Here is a 16,066-nt window from a genome sequence, read left to right on the forward strand (position 1 = left end):
GAGGAAGTTCCTATGGACCCTCAAAGACAAGAATTAGTGCAGACAATTAAAATTAGCTGATAAGTGAAAATTTCATGTTGGGTAAATACTAGGAAAAGCCGGACAGAGACCCAGATGATTTGTGGGGCACAGAGTCAAAGAAGGAAAGACAAAAAAAACAAAACAAAAAGGCTAAGAGCTGGGCAGGATCAGGTAGAAAAACCATAAGATCAGACAAAGTCCAGTACCTTAAGGAAAGAAGAAGAGAATGGAAAAACTGAAGATGTTATCTCAAAAGAAGGAGAATTTAAATTTTTTTTTCACATTTTAATTAAGAATCATGCTCAGGCAAGCAGGGAGAAATTCAAAGGAAAACTCCTGACAAAGACAAATAGGAGAATCCAAAGAAGTCAGTCCTGCAAGAAGGGAGGCAGAAATCAAAGCTGTCTACTCTCTCTAGACAAGCTGGGCAAGAAGCTGAATCAGAACAGCACAAGGGAAGCCCTGGCCTGGCAGAGCACCTCAATGTATTACTGCAGAATGCACAAGTCCTTAACTCCTTGCATAAGCACTGGCCCTTTAGCTTCCCAATATGATGACTACCACCTTTCTACATGGGAGGGAGCAGAGCACAGTGATGTGAAGAGATGATGCAGGGGAAGGGGGCCATCTAGCTACAAGTCCCAATTCTGCTACCAACCAGCTGTACAACCTTGAGTCAACTGCTTAACCCCTCTGCCCATGTTCTTATCTATAAATGGAGATGATAAAGCCAGTACCCATCTTAAAGTGTTGTTGTGATGATTAAATAAGTTAATACATGTAAAGCACGTAGCATAGTCCCTAGCATGGTTAGCACTCACTTAGCGTTAGTTACAATTATTATTTTTATTATTGCTGTGAATCTTATAATACACAATTGATACCTAGTCAGCTTTCACACCATTCTTGTAGTTTCTCCTGGGAGTAGTATGTTTTTACAAACTACTGTCTCTTTTCATGGTGCCTGATGAGTTGTATTAGTAATCTTCTTTTCTCAGAGAGGCATATCTTTATTTTTTTTTTGTGGTACGCGGGCCTCTCACTGCTGTGGCCTCTCCCGTTGCAGAGCATAAGCTCCGAACGTGCAGGTTCAGCGGCCATGGCTCACGGGCCCAGCCACTCCACGGCATGTGGGATCCTCCCGGACCAGGGCATGAACCCATGTCCCCTGCATCGGCAGGCGGACTCTCAACCACTGGGCCACCAGGGAAGCCCAAGAGAGGCATATCTTATAGTCAAGTACAAGAAGTACAGAGATGGTAAAAAGTAACTTGTCGGGCTTCCCTGGTGGCGCAGTGGTTGGGAGTCCGCTTGCTGGTGCGGGGGGCGCGGGTTCGTACCCTGGTCCGGGAGGGTCCCGCGTGCCGCGGAGCGGCTGGGCCCGTGAGCCGTGGTCGCTGGGCTTGCGCGGCCGGAGCCTGTGCTCCGCGGCGGGAGAGGCCACGGCAGTGAGAGGCCTGCGTACAAAAAAAAAAAAAAAAAAAAGTAACCTGTCTAGAATTATCAATTGATGTTAAAAATATCAGATGAACAACTGAACTGGCACCCAAAATTTGTATGATAGCACCATACATAATACAATACAATAGGCTTTTTTATCATGTGAGAAAAAAATGTAACTGTAAAATAAAGGGTTCAGACTGTCATCACCCTAATCTGTAGGGTCAATATTGGTATCATTATTGGTGGGTTTATTTCCTGATGTGATGCAACATGAAGTATCCAGTGTCTCCTATTCTGTATTCTAGTCGAAAATATATAACGTGAATAGATTTGGCCTTTAGAACCACCTTCTAATTTACAGAAAAGACAATACAGGAAGAAGTTAAACAACAAAACAAGGAATCCAGTAGACAGATCTAGAGGGAGGGAAAATCTGTAGGACAACTGGCCTTATCTATGCAACAAATCAGTGTCATGGAAAAGGAACAGTGCTAGATTAAAGGAGACTTAAGGACATAAAACCAGTGTATATTAGATACTAGATTGGAAAAACCAGTTGTCAAGGACATTTTTAGGACAATTAGGGAAATGTTTACATGGCCTGGGTATTAGATGAGATGAAAGTTTACTGAAATGGAAAAGTGGAAATCTTGACTAAAATAACAGATTATAAAATAGCACATGTAATATAATCTGGTTTTTTATTATCATATTTTTGCTTCTTATATTTTCTAATTTCTACAATGCACATGTGCTTTAAAATTTTATAAGGTTATTCAAAAGAATAGAGAGCCGGGGGAGGAGAGAGGAAAAAAGAGAAGGGGAGAAGGAGAGGTAGAGAAAAGGGAGAGGGAGACAAGGGGAGAGGAAGAGGGAAGCAGGGAGAGAGAAAAGCAGGTTTTGAATTCATTATCCTTAAAGCTCAGACTGTGACCTTGTTCAACAATCTGATTTGGCAATAACTATGTTTTAAGGATACCATCTATGAACCCTGAAACACGGGTGGCAGGGTGATGCTGTAGAAAGAGCCTGGGAGTTCAAATTCCAATGTCACCTCTTCTTGGTCTTACAAAAGAGTATTTTACCAATGCAAGCTTTAATTTTTTTCAGCTATGCAGTGGGAAGAAGAACAACCTTCTAATATAATGTTTATAGCAGCCTCAAGCTGGAAAGTTATCCAAGTGTCATCAACAGTAGAATGAATAAAACTGAAAGTCTCATGTCCCAGGAACATCCTCCTCATCCCTAGGCAAACTGGGACTGCTGGTCATCCTAGCTGCTGCCCACTACAGGGGAGATGGAATTTGGAGTTCAAAGCCTGCCAAGTCAGAGGGCTTGATAAGCATCCTGGGCTTTCCATGGAAACCCCAGAAAGGTCATACCTTATGTGTATAGAATATGTTCCAGGACTAAGGACAAAACCAAAATAGACCCATTTTAACAAAGCATAAAACCAATTTTCCACAAGCTCAAGGTGATCAACCAGTATTTTTTTTTTTTTTTTTTTTTTTTTTTTTGCGGTATGCGGGCCTCTCACTGTTGTGGCCTCTCCCGTTGCGGAGCACAGGCTCCGGATGCGCAGGCCCAGCGGCCATGGCTCACGGGCCCAGCCGCTCCGCGGCATATGGGATCCTCCCAGACCGGGGCACGAACCCGTATCCCCTGCATCGGCAGGCGGACTCTCAACCACTGCGCCACCAGGGAGGCCCTCAACCAGTATTTTAACTGCCTACTAGAACAAAACTTAACACTCTTCAAAGGAAGATAAACACATCTAGAGTCTCAATAATGACATCTACAATGTCTAATATGTCATAAAAAGTTAGTAGATGTAAAAAAATAAAGAAATGTGACCCATGGTCAAGAGAAAAATCAATAAATAGAAACAGAACCATGGATGATGTAGATGTTGAAATCAGCAGGCAAGAATTTTTAAATAATTGCCAAATATGTTTTAAAAATAATGGCTGAAGAGAAGGGAAATTTCAGGAGTTATATGGAAACTGTAAAAAAAAAGCAGATGGAAATCATAAAGCTAAAAAATATAAAATCTGAAATAAAAAATTAATTGGATGCTATTAATAGCAGATTGGATACAACAAATGAGGATTGGTAAACTTCAGAAATCATCTAAACTGAAGCACACAGGGGAAACAAAGAGCTTGCCTCAGTGACCTATGGGACTGTATCAAGCAGTCTAACAAATGTGCAATTGGAGTCAAAGCAAGAAGACAGAACAGGACAGAAAAAATATTTGCCATAATCTTTTCCTAAATGAGGAAAAACCACTATCCATGGATCCTCACTATTTAGATATCGTACTTATCCAAGCCAAATTAAAAAAAAAATGAACATCACAATTAGACTCACTATAGTCAAACTGCTGAAAACCAAAGATAAAGAAAAAATATTAAAAGCAGCCCCCCAAGTCCCCAAAACATTACATCCAGGGGAATAACAATAAGAATCAGAGCTGACTTCTCATAAGAAACAGTAAAAACCAGGGAAGAAAAAAATGTCATATTTAAATTGTTGAAAGAATATTATATAATTCCATTTATGTAATTTTTTTTTCAAAATCAGCAAATACTTATACTGTTAGAAGTCAGGATAGTGGCTTTTAGGGGATAACGAATGGAAGGGGGCAAAAGAGGGGACTTGTGGGATACTGGTAACATTCTTTTCTTTATCTGGGTGATAATTACATGCTTGTTTCTATTTGTAAAAATACATTGAACTTTATAATATGTGCACGCTCTCTAACTACCTTACACTTATGTAAAAAGTTAAGGGAATAAAAACCTTGCAAAATACATGAAAAGACTAGAGAAAATACAGTTATTTCCTATTACAGTATATAATATTTATAGTAAGCATTTGAGGAAAGCTTGTTACTTATTAGTATTATTATTATCATCCTCCCACCAAAAGTTTTGGGAGATTTAAATGGACTAAAAAGTGGACGGAAAAGCCCTAAGCTCAATGGGGGCAAATCTTACTCCTCAATTTGATTTTAAGTGCTTTTTGGCACCTAGCATAATGCTGTATATATAGTTTAACTGAAAATGATGTTTTATTTTGTATATATAGTTTTCACTAAAATACTTATTGACTACATGATTTTCTAGTTTAGGGTAGTATTCAAATAGGTACAAGGTTGCATGTGGACACTTGTTTTCTGTCCACTGCACCTCTCTTTTCCATACTCCATATTTTAAAATTGTTCTTCTGATACTCTTAATCATCCCTTGATTTATAAAGATCAAAGTACCATTACACCTTTGAATGTTCTGAATATAGTACCTTGTACTCTTTCAGAAAAGGCAGATAGATACCTGAGGACTGAAACACCAAAGAGACAAACGTATAAACTAACCTAAGCCAAAGACAGCAGGCATCTTTGATGCACACATTCCCTCTTAGCTGAATCTTCCTAAGTCCAAAAAAAGCCTGGACCACCCAGAGAGAAGCCCCAAGGGGCAGGATACAGATGCTGCTGACCTAGTGTCACAGAAACCAAAGCTAAAACGCCACAAACAGCACTAGCTGCAAAGCTCCCCTCAGTGTTGGATTTGGCAGCAAACCTGACGACCCTTATCAGCAGAGATGCCTTTGAAGTAGCTGGCAGCCTTCCATCCCCTACACAAATAAGCTCAGCTTCACATCCTATTCTTTTTTCCAAAGGGGATCTCTCCATCAGATATGAGAGAATAAAGCTCAATTAACTGGAACAGAGTTTTGCTACCAACAAGATAAATTAGGCAACGGGAACAGCTGTCTGTAAAGCACCACACAACACTGTTAGTGACCATGTTATAACATGGAGGAAATTCAATCAATATCAGATACTGAGATCCATGGGGGAGGGGGCGTAGGGTAGACTGGAGAAGAGATGAAGGTATAAATCAATCATCTACTCTTTCTCCCAGAGATATCGCCAAGTTAAACCCTTTCTCAAGAGGGCAGAGCACAGACTCTGGAAATCCATTCTCTCTCCATTGATTCAATCTACGGTACCTACCAGGGACATTCAACTCTACCAGCATCGTGGGTCATTTCTTCTCCTTTTCTCAGTTATGACAACACCACCATAGAACATGCCTCCTTGCAGAATCATCATCCTCTCCCCTCACATATGCCAAACAGCTGGACTCAAAGACTCCATAGGAAATCCCATCCAAAGGGGATAAATGGGTAGGTAGGCAACAAGTACTGCTTTTAGTGTCAAATCGCCTTTATCCTCTTTTACTGCCAGAGCCATTTCCTTGGTGCCAAAGGAAATCTGACTGGTCATGTCAATTCTCTTGTGACTGATCTCCTGGGAAAAGGACATTAACACCTCAGGGCCCTGCAGAAAACTATTAATTGAACCTCTTATGTTTCTTCCTCAGCACCCTTCTTGCATTTCTTAATTCTTGAAGTGTGAACTATTTACCTGATGCCAGATTCACCCTCTGTCACCCTCCAAGAATAAAGCAGGGAAACTATAATGGGTTGCCTTGACAAACTGACCTAGATGCTTCAACACTGTCTGTAGCAGGGGAAAACATGGCTCACAGACAGACAGATGGTATCTTATGGCTTCAGATGTACCGCTGTGCTCTCGGGTTTCCCCAAGATGGAAACCAGGGTATCTACAGCAGTGATTCTCAACCCTGACTCTATGAAAGAATCAGCTGGGCCCTATCCCAGAGAACATGATTCAATTGCCCTGAGGTGGGGCCTTGCGATGGTATTTTTTAAATTATCTTTTAAATCAACTTTATTGAGGCATAATTTACATACAATAAAATGTATACATTTTGCATATGTACTATGATACATTTTGACAAATGCACACACTTATGTAACCACCACCATAATGAACACTGTATAGCATTTCCATAACCCCCAGTTCCCTTGTGTCCCTTGGCAGTCAACCTCCATCCCCACTCTGGCCCCAAGGCAATCACTAATTTACTTTCTATCACTATAGATTAGAGTTATCTTTTATAAAATTTCATATAAATGGAATCATACAGAATGTACTCTTTGCGTCTGGCTTCTTTTTATCAGTATAATGTTTTGTGAATTCATCTACATTATTGTATCCATCAGCATTTCATTTCTTTCTATTGCTGAGTAGTAGTCATATATGGATGTAACACAATATGATTTTCCACAATATGCTTATCTATCTGTTAATGGATATTTGGGTTGTTCCCAGTTTTGGCTATTATAAATAAATAGCCAAAACTAACTACCATTAGTTTCCTATGGTAGCCATAACAAATTTTTGCAAATTTGGTGGCTTGAAACAACACACATTTATTCTCTTATAGTTCTGGAGGTCAGAAGTCCAAAACCAAGTTCACTGGGCCAAAACCAAGATATCAGCAGGGCTGAGTTCCATTAGAAGCCTCTCAGGGAGAATCTGTTTCCTTGTCTTTCCTAGCATCTAGAGTTGCATTCCTTGGCTCCATCTTCAAAGCCTAGCATCTTCTCTCTGTGACTTTGCTTCCCTCTGCTTCTCTCACATGGCTGGCCTTCTCTTTTGTCTGTAATCTCCCTCCACCTCCCTTTTACAAGGACACTAGTAACTGCATTTAGGGCCCACTTAGGTAACGAAGCATAAAATCCCCATCCTAAGATCCTCAAATTCATCATATGTGTAAAGACTTATGGATAAAGTAAACATTCACAGGTTCTACGGATTAGGACAGGGACATCTTTGGGGTGGGACCATTATTCAGCCTACAACAAAAGCTATTATGAATATTCAGGTACAAGTCTTTGTGTAGATATATACTTTTATTTCTCTTGGATAAATACCTAGACGTGGAACTGATGGGTTATATGGTAAGTGCATATTTAACTTCATAAGAAACTGCCAAACTATTTTCCAAAGCGGTTGTCCCATTTTACATTTTCACCAGCAACATATGAGAATTCCATCCATCTGAACAGTTGGTATTGTCAGTCTTTTTAATTTTAACAATTTAGTGAGTATGTTGCATATCACCGTATAGTTTTAATTTGCATTGCTCTGATGATTAATGATATTGAGCATCTTTTCATGAGCTTATTGGCCATTTATGTATATCTTCTTTAGTGATGTGTCTATTAAAACCTTTTGCCTATTTAAAAAAATTTGGGTATTCTGTCATCTTATTATTGAGTTCTATGTATTGCAAATATATTCTCCCAGTCTGTGGCTTATTTTCATTTTCTTAACAATGTCTTTACAAGAGCAAAAGTCCAAGAATTGATGAAGTCCATTTTACATTTTATTTTTCTTTTATAGTTCATGCTTTTTATATCCTAAGAAATCTTTGTCTCTTCAAGGTCACAAAGATTTTTTTTTAAGAACTTCCCAAGTGGGGGCTTCCCTGGTGGCGCAGTGGTTGAGAATCTGCCTGCCAATGCAGGGGACATGGGTTCGAGCCCTGGTCTGGGAGGATCCCACATGCCGCGGAGCAACTGGCCCCGTGAGCCACAAATACCGAGCCTGCGCGTCTGGAGCCTGTGCTCCGCAACGAGAGGCCGCGATAGTGAGAGGCCCGTGCACCGCGATGAGGAATGGCCCCCACTTGCCGCAACTAGAGAAAGCCCTCACACAGAAACGAAGAGCCAACACAGCCATAAATAAATAAATAAATAAAAATTAAAAAAAAAAAAAAAAAAAAAAAGAACTTCCCAAGTGACTCTCTTGCAAAGAAGGAGTTGAGAACTACTGGTCTGTTGGGAATCTGACCTAGCTTTCTCAATTTAACCTGACTTTCTGCCATAGAACCTTAGGGTAATAAATGTAAAACAGGAGTACAGTTACCTGAAATACCATAAAAAGAAGAATGCAATTCAGAGTCTTAGGACTATCTGAATTGACTGGTTTCCAAGCCTAAGTGTGAGCAGTTGTTAAGGGCTAGAAACAGTGACTTGAAAAGCCAGGTTGGAGGTACTTTTAGGGTATCCCAGCTAAGTGAAAGGAGGAGGAGAGGTCAGGATTGTCTTCTCCCCAGTGGGAAAAAGCACACCCAAGTTTATTTCAATTTAAACTGAGAAAGTGAGAAAAATGATTTCTATTCTTGGTGGGATCATTTAGAACATGCCTTTCACAGAGGCGAGATGGAGCTGGGAATCAGAGTTGACAGTATTTGGCCCCTATTTTTGAAGTCACCACATTAAACAAATGAAGGTGGCAGCAATAATATTTCCCCAGACCTTGGTTCCGACAGGGGTTAGACAGACTGAGCTTTCATTGCATGAAAGGAGATGTCAGGAGCACCAAACAGGCACAATTTTCCCTGGAGTCCTAGACAAAGTGGGCCTGTTTCTAAGCTGTGGACAGGAGGTTACTTTCTCTAGATGTTATATTTAGCTAAAGGAGTCTCTACCAGGGCTTCATGCAACATGTAAAATATGTCCCAGCAGACATAACCACAAACCAGAGGGCCAGCAGGCAGCATCCCTTAAGGGGGTTCAGTAGCATAGAAGGGCCAATTGTGCAGCCACCCTGACATCTCCAAATTAGCTGAGTTAGCTGTGAGCCAGATTTTTGGTCAGTTCTCATATTTAATGAGTCTTTGTTTCCCTCTTACTAGAGATTCTGCCCCTGGGGAGAAAAACATGCTGCCCTATTTCATTCTCAACTTCCAGATGCTTGCCCAGACACCAGGTAGGAGAAACAACCCAATGTTGATGTTTACCACCTCCAGACCCTTTGAAGGGTTCTGTGCTAAAAGTCTAGGTTAATTCTGTAACTAAGTGAAACATCTGAATTCAATGAAAAAGAGCAAGAAAATCCAGAGTACTCTCTACTTTGCATATAACACCTAGAGAGGCCTAATAGAACACGTAGGTGGAAAACCTTGGGTTCTAGAGCCAGATGAATGTATTCAAATACACTAGTCTCACTTCTTTTTTTGCTTAATCTCTCTAAGCCTCAGTTTCTTCCTCCATAAAATAAGGATAATGGTAATAACCACCTTATAGAAGTACTGTAAGGATTGAATAAGATAATGCATACAAAGTGCCTAAGATATTACCTGGCACATAAGGGTTCAAAAAATTTTGGTTTTGATGATTATAGCCTTTGCCAAGGGATCATTAAGTTTTGTTGTTTTTTTTTTGTGGTACGTGGGCCTCTCACTGTTGTGGCCTCTCCCGTTGCGGAGCACAAGCTCTGGATGCACAGGCTCAGCGGCCATGGCTCACGGGCCCAGCCGCTCTGCAGCATATGGGATCTTCCTGGACCGGGGCATGAACCCGTGTCCCCTGCATCGGCAGGCGGACTCTCAACCACTACACCACCAGGGAAGCCAGGATCATTAAGTTTTATAGATTAAAAAAAATTTTTTTTTAAGGAAGAAAACCCGTGATTTTTGCCAGTGACAAGCAGATTCAAATTCACTAAAACGCAGGTAAATTTTCACAGGTGTCCATAGCTGAACCAGAGATAAAGGTATCTTTTCTGAAGCCTGTGTCTCCAGAGAAATGTGGGTTTTCCTTTTGCTACTGGAACCAAATTTACAGGTAAAATAAGAGGTATGTTTATTTTATATATTTGGATTTCAGTGTGGTGTCTCTTGGTTGCTGGCCATCATAGATAATAGAATCTGAAACAATGCTTCATTCTTTAAGAAATGAGGTCTTCCATTGCTTAAGCTAGCCCCCTCTCCATACGCAGACCCACTTTTGTTCACTCTTATCTTGGGGACTGCAGCTTACCTATCAATTTAACAAAGGTCACCCAACAACTGGAAGGAAGCCCTCAGTGTAGGATGTCTTTGTCATCACACAATTACAGTGTATTCGATTTCTAAGGCAGCATGGAGGTCGTATAGCCCAAATACTTTTCCTTAAACTTGAGGGGACTGAGGCATAAAAAAGAGAAGTATTTGTCCAGAGTTTCAGAGTTACTGGCAAAGCTGAGCAGAAGGGAAAGGGTCCCTTAGAGAAGGGCTCTGCTCTAATAGCATAAAGCGAGCCCCAGAAAGCTTCACATAACTTCCAGGGTGACCAGGGACATTCCTCAGTTCTCTTACCCGATTATTATAGCTCAACCAGTGGGATTCTAATTCTTCATGTGCAACATACTCTAAACAAAAGAGACTGAAAATTTAAGGTATGGAGAGAAAATGCTTCTTTGTCCATTACTAGAAAGCAGAGAGCCTCTCACCCAGCCAAAAAGAATTAATCTATTCTTACAATCAGCTAAGCCAGCTTCTACCTTAGAGTTCTCTGTGTATACTGGATGCCAGGGGAGAGAAAAAAGAGGTTATTCACCCTGTGGGATAGTAAACATTGGCTATTCGACAATCCTACGGATATCTCTAATCAAATATAATTTTTTTTTTTTTTTTTTTTTTTTGCGGTACACCGGCCTGTCACCGCTGTGGCCTCTCCGGCTGCGGAGCACAGGCTCCTGACGCGCAGGCCCAGCGGCCATGGCTCACGGGTCCAGCTGCTCCGCGGCATGTGGGATCCTCCTGGACCGGGGCACGAACCCGCGTCCCCTGCATCGGCAGGCGGACTCCCAACCACTGCGCCACCAGGGAAGCCCTAATCAACTATAATTTAACTGATGAAAAGTTATAATGATCAAGAGAAAATCCTATGATCCGTAACAACATACAACCATATGAACAAATCTCACAAATACAATAATGAATGAGAGAAACCAGACACAAAAGAGTATACACTGCATGATTCTATTTATATAAAGTATGAAACCAAGCAAAACTAATCTCTGCTGTGGACAGTCAGGACTGATGTTGTCCTTGGGTGTTGGGACCACCCCTCCCAACCCCCCAGTGACTAGAAGGGAGATGAGGGGACTTCTGGGGGTACTGAAATATTCTGTTTCTTGATCTGGGAGATGGTTACCAGGTGTGTTCAGTTTGTAAAAATGCATTTAGCTGTAAGCCTATGATACATGCACTCTTCTTCAATGAAATGTAATATATAAACAGTCCTGTGATTAATTAGCAATTCTTCCTTACACCCTCAGCATAGAAATGCATGGCTTAAGGAGGTCAATGCTTAGACCACAGCTAGGAATATCATTCATGAGTGGGTAGGGATATATACCATGTCTTATATACATGCCGTGCACTTAGGCTTTTTGTGAAATGTGAATGGCATTTGAGGAACCAGGAACATGTCTTTGATAGCTGGCTGCCTTTGGCATAAACAGCTCTGAGATCAGGAGGGGTTATAAGACTCTCTCTGCTTGGCTCTTCTCTAACTTTCTGAAGCTGGGAGAAAAGGGAGCGGAGAGATTGGGTGAAGTCTAGATAGCTGAAAATGTCTCATAAAAGTTTTTCTCAGATGAATAGAGAAAATGGAGGAGGGAAATATCCATCAACCCCTTTTCTTGTCAAGATAGTCTAAGTGGCTGTCAAGATAGTAGAGAAGTGGTATCTGATCACTGTCAATGTTCCACTTAAATAGGTTTAAAAATATGTTTTTTAAAAATAAAGATTGTATATATTTCACGTGTACAACAAGATGAGTTGATACACAAATACACAGTGAAATGATTACTACAGTCAAGATAATTAATATATCATCTCCTCACATAGTTACCTTTTTTTGTGTGTGTGAAAAGAGCCCCTGAAATCTACTCTCTTAGCATAGTTCCAGTATTCAATACAATATTATTAACTATAGTCATTAATTTTAGTCACATACAACATCACCAAGTGTTGCAGAATGATTCAAGTTAATGACAAGCAAGCTAGAGCAGATGCTGGGAAGCATGAGGACACGGTGAAAAGTACCCTCGCCCCTAAACCAAGTATGGCTCCAACCAGAGCACAGCCGGGCCACTAAAAATAGCTAGTGAGCTCTGCAAGGAGTTATCTTTCTCTTCCTTCTTTTCATTCTGAGATGATTGTACCCTTAATATCCTGTCTGTAAGACACAGGGAAAGCCCCTTCACAGATGCAATTATGTAGATGGACGATTCTAAAGCAGTTCGTTTTTCATGCTGCTATAAACAGAAGAAATTGGGTTCTAATTCCAGACCTACTGAGATCTGTATACTTCCTAATGTTAAGAATTAGAAAACTGACCAAGAACTAAGGCTACTATCGACCACAGTCCTGTTTACTGAAGTCCATTCTCTCCCAGCGTCAATTTTTTTTTTTTTTTTTTTTTTTTTTTTGTACTCGGGCCTCTCACTGTTGTGGCCTCTCCCGTTGCAGAGCACAGGCTCCGGACGCGCAGGCCCAGCGGCCATGGCTCACGGGCCCAGCCGCTCCGTGGCATGTGGGATCCTCCTGGACCGGGACATGAACCCGTGTCCCCTGCATCAGCAGGCGGACTCTCAACCACTGAGCCACCAGGGAAGCCCTCAGCGTCAAATTTTAACACTGGATTTTGTCAACTGGGAACCAGTGAATTCCCTATATATGAAATCAATGCTAGCCCTCTATATATCCTCTTTTTACATATCACTTGTGGGAAGATTATTCACCTTCTAAAAAGTCTTCTGGGGATGTCAGAGCTTGAATGTTGGACATGGTATATCATGTACAATGGTTGGGGCTTTTGCCACCATCTGTAACCAAAAGTCATGAATAAATGACTCCATTAAGAGCTCAGGTTGAGAGAGCTTAGAAAAGAGCTTCTTGGGTTTCCAAAGGCTAGTTCCACTACTGACAGGTAAGGTGAATTTGGTATAAATTTCTTAAGATTATCACAATAAATTTTGAATTTTTCCTTAGTCCAATTTTTTGACATACACTCAAGGAATTGTGACAAACAACTAAGCTTCAGAGAGCATTCAGGGATGGGTTTGAATTCCACCTGGGGTACCAAAAAAATAAAAAATAAAAAGAGGAAGAAAGCATTCAGGGACCCAAAGACAAAGATACGTCATGATAAGAATAACCAAATTCATGAATTCACCTTGGCCAAGATGAGAACTTGGAAAGAGAACTAAACCAAAAACATAAACATACATGGACTTGCTAAATGAACTAGAAGAAGAAATCATGAAATGACACAGAAGATTTCCGCATCTCAACAGCTTCACAAACCACTTAGGAAATCAACCAAACACAGTCATTATTAATATACACAAGTTATGAATTATGCTGCCAGTGCTGGGGTTGTACCTTGCAAATGGTTACTTTCTCAGGGCTACTATAAATTCAACTCAGAAAGGAAGAAAAAAAGCCAATTCAATATTTTTTCTCCATAAGTACATGGCAGGGCAAGACCCATGGAAAGCCTTTTAAGTGGGCCAATAAGATATTCTTTCTCTTATTTACAAGACTGTGTCTTTGACTAGAAATAGCTATTTACCTTTTTAAAGAGTCTTCCTGAGTCCTCGCTGACTTGGACAAATCGAGGAATGATATTATTCAGGTAGATGTCACTCAGGGTGGTGTGGTCCCTGCTCTCCCGCTTCACCTGGTTTAAGAGGAGATTCCAGCAGTTGACTGGAGAGAGAACATTTTGATCCTTCCTGTGAGAAACAGCAAGAAAAAAAAAAAAATCAGTGTTGGTAAGCAGGCAGGGCCAACATCTATGACTACAGTCCATGTCGCAAAATCACAGCAATCAGAGCCAAACCAGAAATAAAGATGTCTTTCCTGAAGTTGCACCTCTAGTTTTCTCTTTTTCCAAAAACTCAGTGGAGGAAAAAGGGAGAAAATAAGAATAATGAAAAGGAGAAGGAGGAGAGAGGAAGAGGGAAAGAGGATTAGAAGAAGCGGGATTATCTGTTGAGCATCTATTATGTTCTAGAAACTTGGTAAAATCTTTATATGCATTATCTCATTTAAGCTCCATCATTTTGTTGTCAGAAAAGAACTACCATTATCTCCATTTTACTGATTAAAGAAAAAACAAAAAACACTCAGAGAGGTTGTCACTTGCCCACAGCTAGTAAGGAGTCACAGAGACAGTAAAAGGGAGTCAGGGGCCAGAATCACAGTTCTGTGCTGACTAGAATGATTCTAGGAGGTCTGACTCCAAATTCCATGACCTCAACCACTAAATCATTTGGTTTGTGTCTAGGATTAGAGGGAAAAGTTAGTCTCTAGACAAAAATCTACACTACAGACTAAATCAATCCCCAGACATTCATCTCTCATAGGATTCAATGAAGATAACTGTGGAGGCATTTGCCATAAAATAGTCACCTAAAACTCTTCAGTCTCACAGAACGCATCTACAGAGGTTTGATTTCATTGATTGAGCCATTTTCTCATGTCCCATCCAACCAAGAGCATAAACCGTATCTGAACACGTGTTCCAAAGATATCTACAGCCTGAGTGGATCAGTAAATCACCAAACGTAGATGCTCATTTCTACTGAAAACACTGTGATCCAAAAGAATTATTGATTACATAATCAGCTCACAGCACTAATTTAAGCAACACAAAGCTTTGCATCTGCAAATTGGACTTCTTAAAGGAGAGAAACAGAAGGTAGGGGTTATTTATCAAGCACTTACTGTGTACTTGGCCCATGGCTGGGTCCTATACTCATGTTGTTTAACCTGAACTCTACAAAACTTGATGAAGTGGGGGTTCTCAACCACATTCAGCAGATGAGGAAAGGTGGACTAAGAAAGGTTAAATATCTTGTTCAAGGTCACATAGCTAAAAAGTGGCAATGCTGCCATTCAAGAACAAGCCCTGTAATTGTAAAGAGAATGCTTGTAATCACTGCAAAGTATCACAACCAGTTTGTTCCCGTTTCCCCTCTCCCCTCCCTACAGACAGACTTTTTTTTTTTTTGGTTTTGAGAGAAGAGTTTTTTTTTTTTACATCTTTATTGAAGTATAATTGCTTTACAATGGTGTGTTAGTTTCTGCTTTATAACAAAGTGAATCAGTTATACATATACATATGTTCCCATATCTCTTCCCTCTTGCGTACTACTGAGCATATACCCTGAGAAAACCATAATTCAAAAAGAGTCAGACAGGGGCTTCCCTGGTGGGGCAGTGGCTGAGAGTCCGCCTGCCGATGCAGGGGACACAGGTTCGTGCCCCGGTCCGGGAAGATCCCACATGCCGCGGAGCGGCTGGGCCCGTGAGCCATGGCCGCTGAGCCTGCGCGTCCGGAGCCTGTGCTCCGCAATGGGAGAGGCCACAACAGTGAGAGGCCCGCGTACCGCAAAAAAAAAAAAAAAAAAAAAAAAAAAAAGAGTCAGACAGACTCGTAATGCAAAGAAAGCGAGCTGTGAGTGGCTTGGTTAGCGAGTCTGCACCACCTCCGTTCCTGCTGCCAGGCACCTGTGACTTGTAGTGTATGGAATTCAACTTAGAAGGGCTCTTTCAGTTCAGTCATAAGGTAACTATTAACAAATAATCCCGCCACACCTATTCTGGCTTCTGAACACACCATTAAATCAAAATATCTGTCTGACCAGCACCAACAGGCTGCTTCAAACCAATGAATATTAGAGTCCAAATTGAAACTGTTTCATACCTGCACTCCTCCCCTACCCGCTGCCCCAGGCACCACACTTCTGTGGTCAAAATCCCTAACATGTATGTGCTGACCACTGTGGGAACAACTGTATCCACTTACCTTTCTAGGGAAATTAAAAGATTTCTATGGAAATTAAAAATATATACTAGCTAAGAGAGAGAGATACATG

General features: G+C 40.9%; 1 protein-coding gene across 10 annotated transcripts in view; it reads right to left on the reverse strand.

Moving 5' to 3' along the window:
• The window catches only part of SRGAP2 (SLIT-ROBO Rho GTPase activating protein 2), a 243,118-nt gene that overhangs the window by 105,742 nt on the left and 121,310 nt on the right, over positions 1–16,066 (reverse strand). For all 10 annotated transcript variants that reach the window (XM_060091025.1, XM_060091022.1, XM_060091024.1 and 7 more), the window contains exon 4: positions 13,756–13,918. In XM_060091025.1, the coding sequence (XP_059947008.1) occupies positions 13,756–13,918 (163 nt within the window). The remainder of the gene's footprint in view (positions 1–13,755; positions 13,919–16,066) is intronic.

Source organism: Mesoplodon densirostris, chromosome 2, assembly GCF_025265405.1.
Source record: "Mesoplodon densirostris isolate mMesDen1 chromosome 2, mMesDen1 primary haplotype, whole genome shotgun sequence".
In the NCBI taxonomy this organism is placed as follows: domain Eukaryota; kingdom Metazoa; phylum Chordata; class Mammalia; order Artiodactyla; family Ziphiidae; genus Mesoplodon; species Mesoplodon densirostris.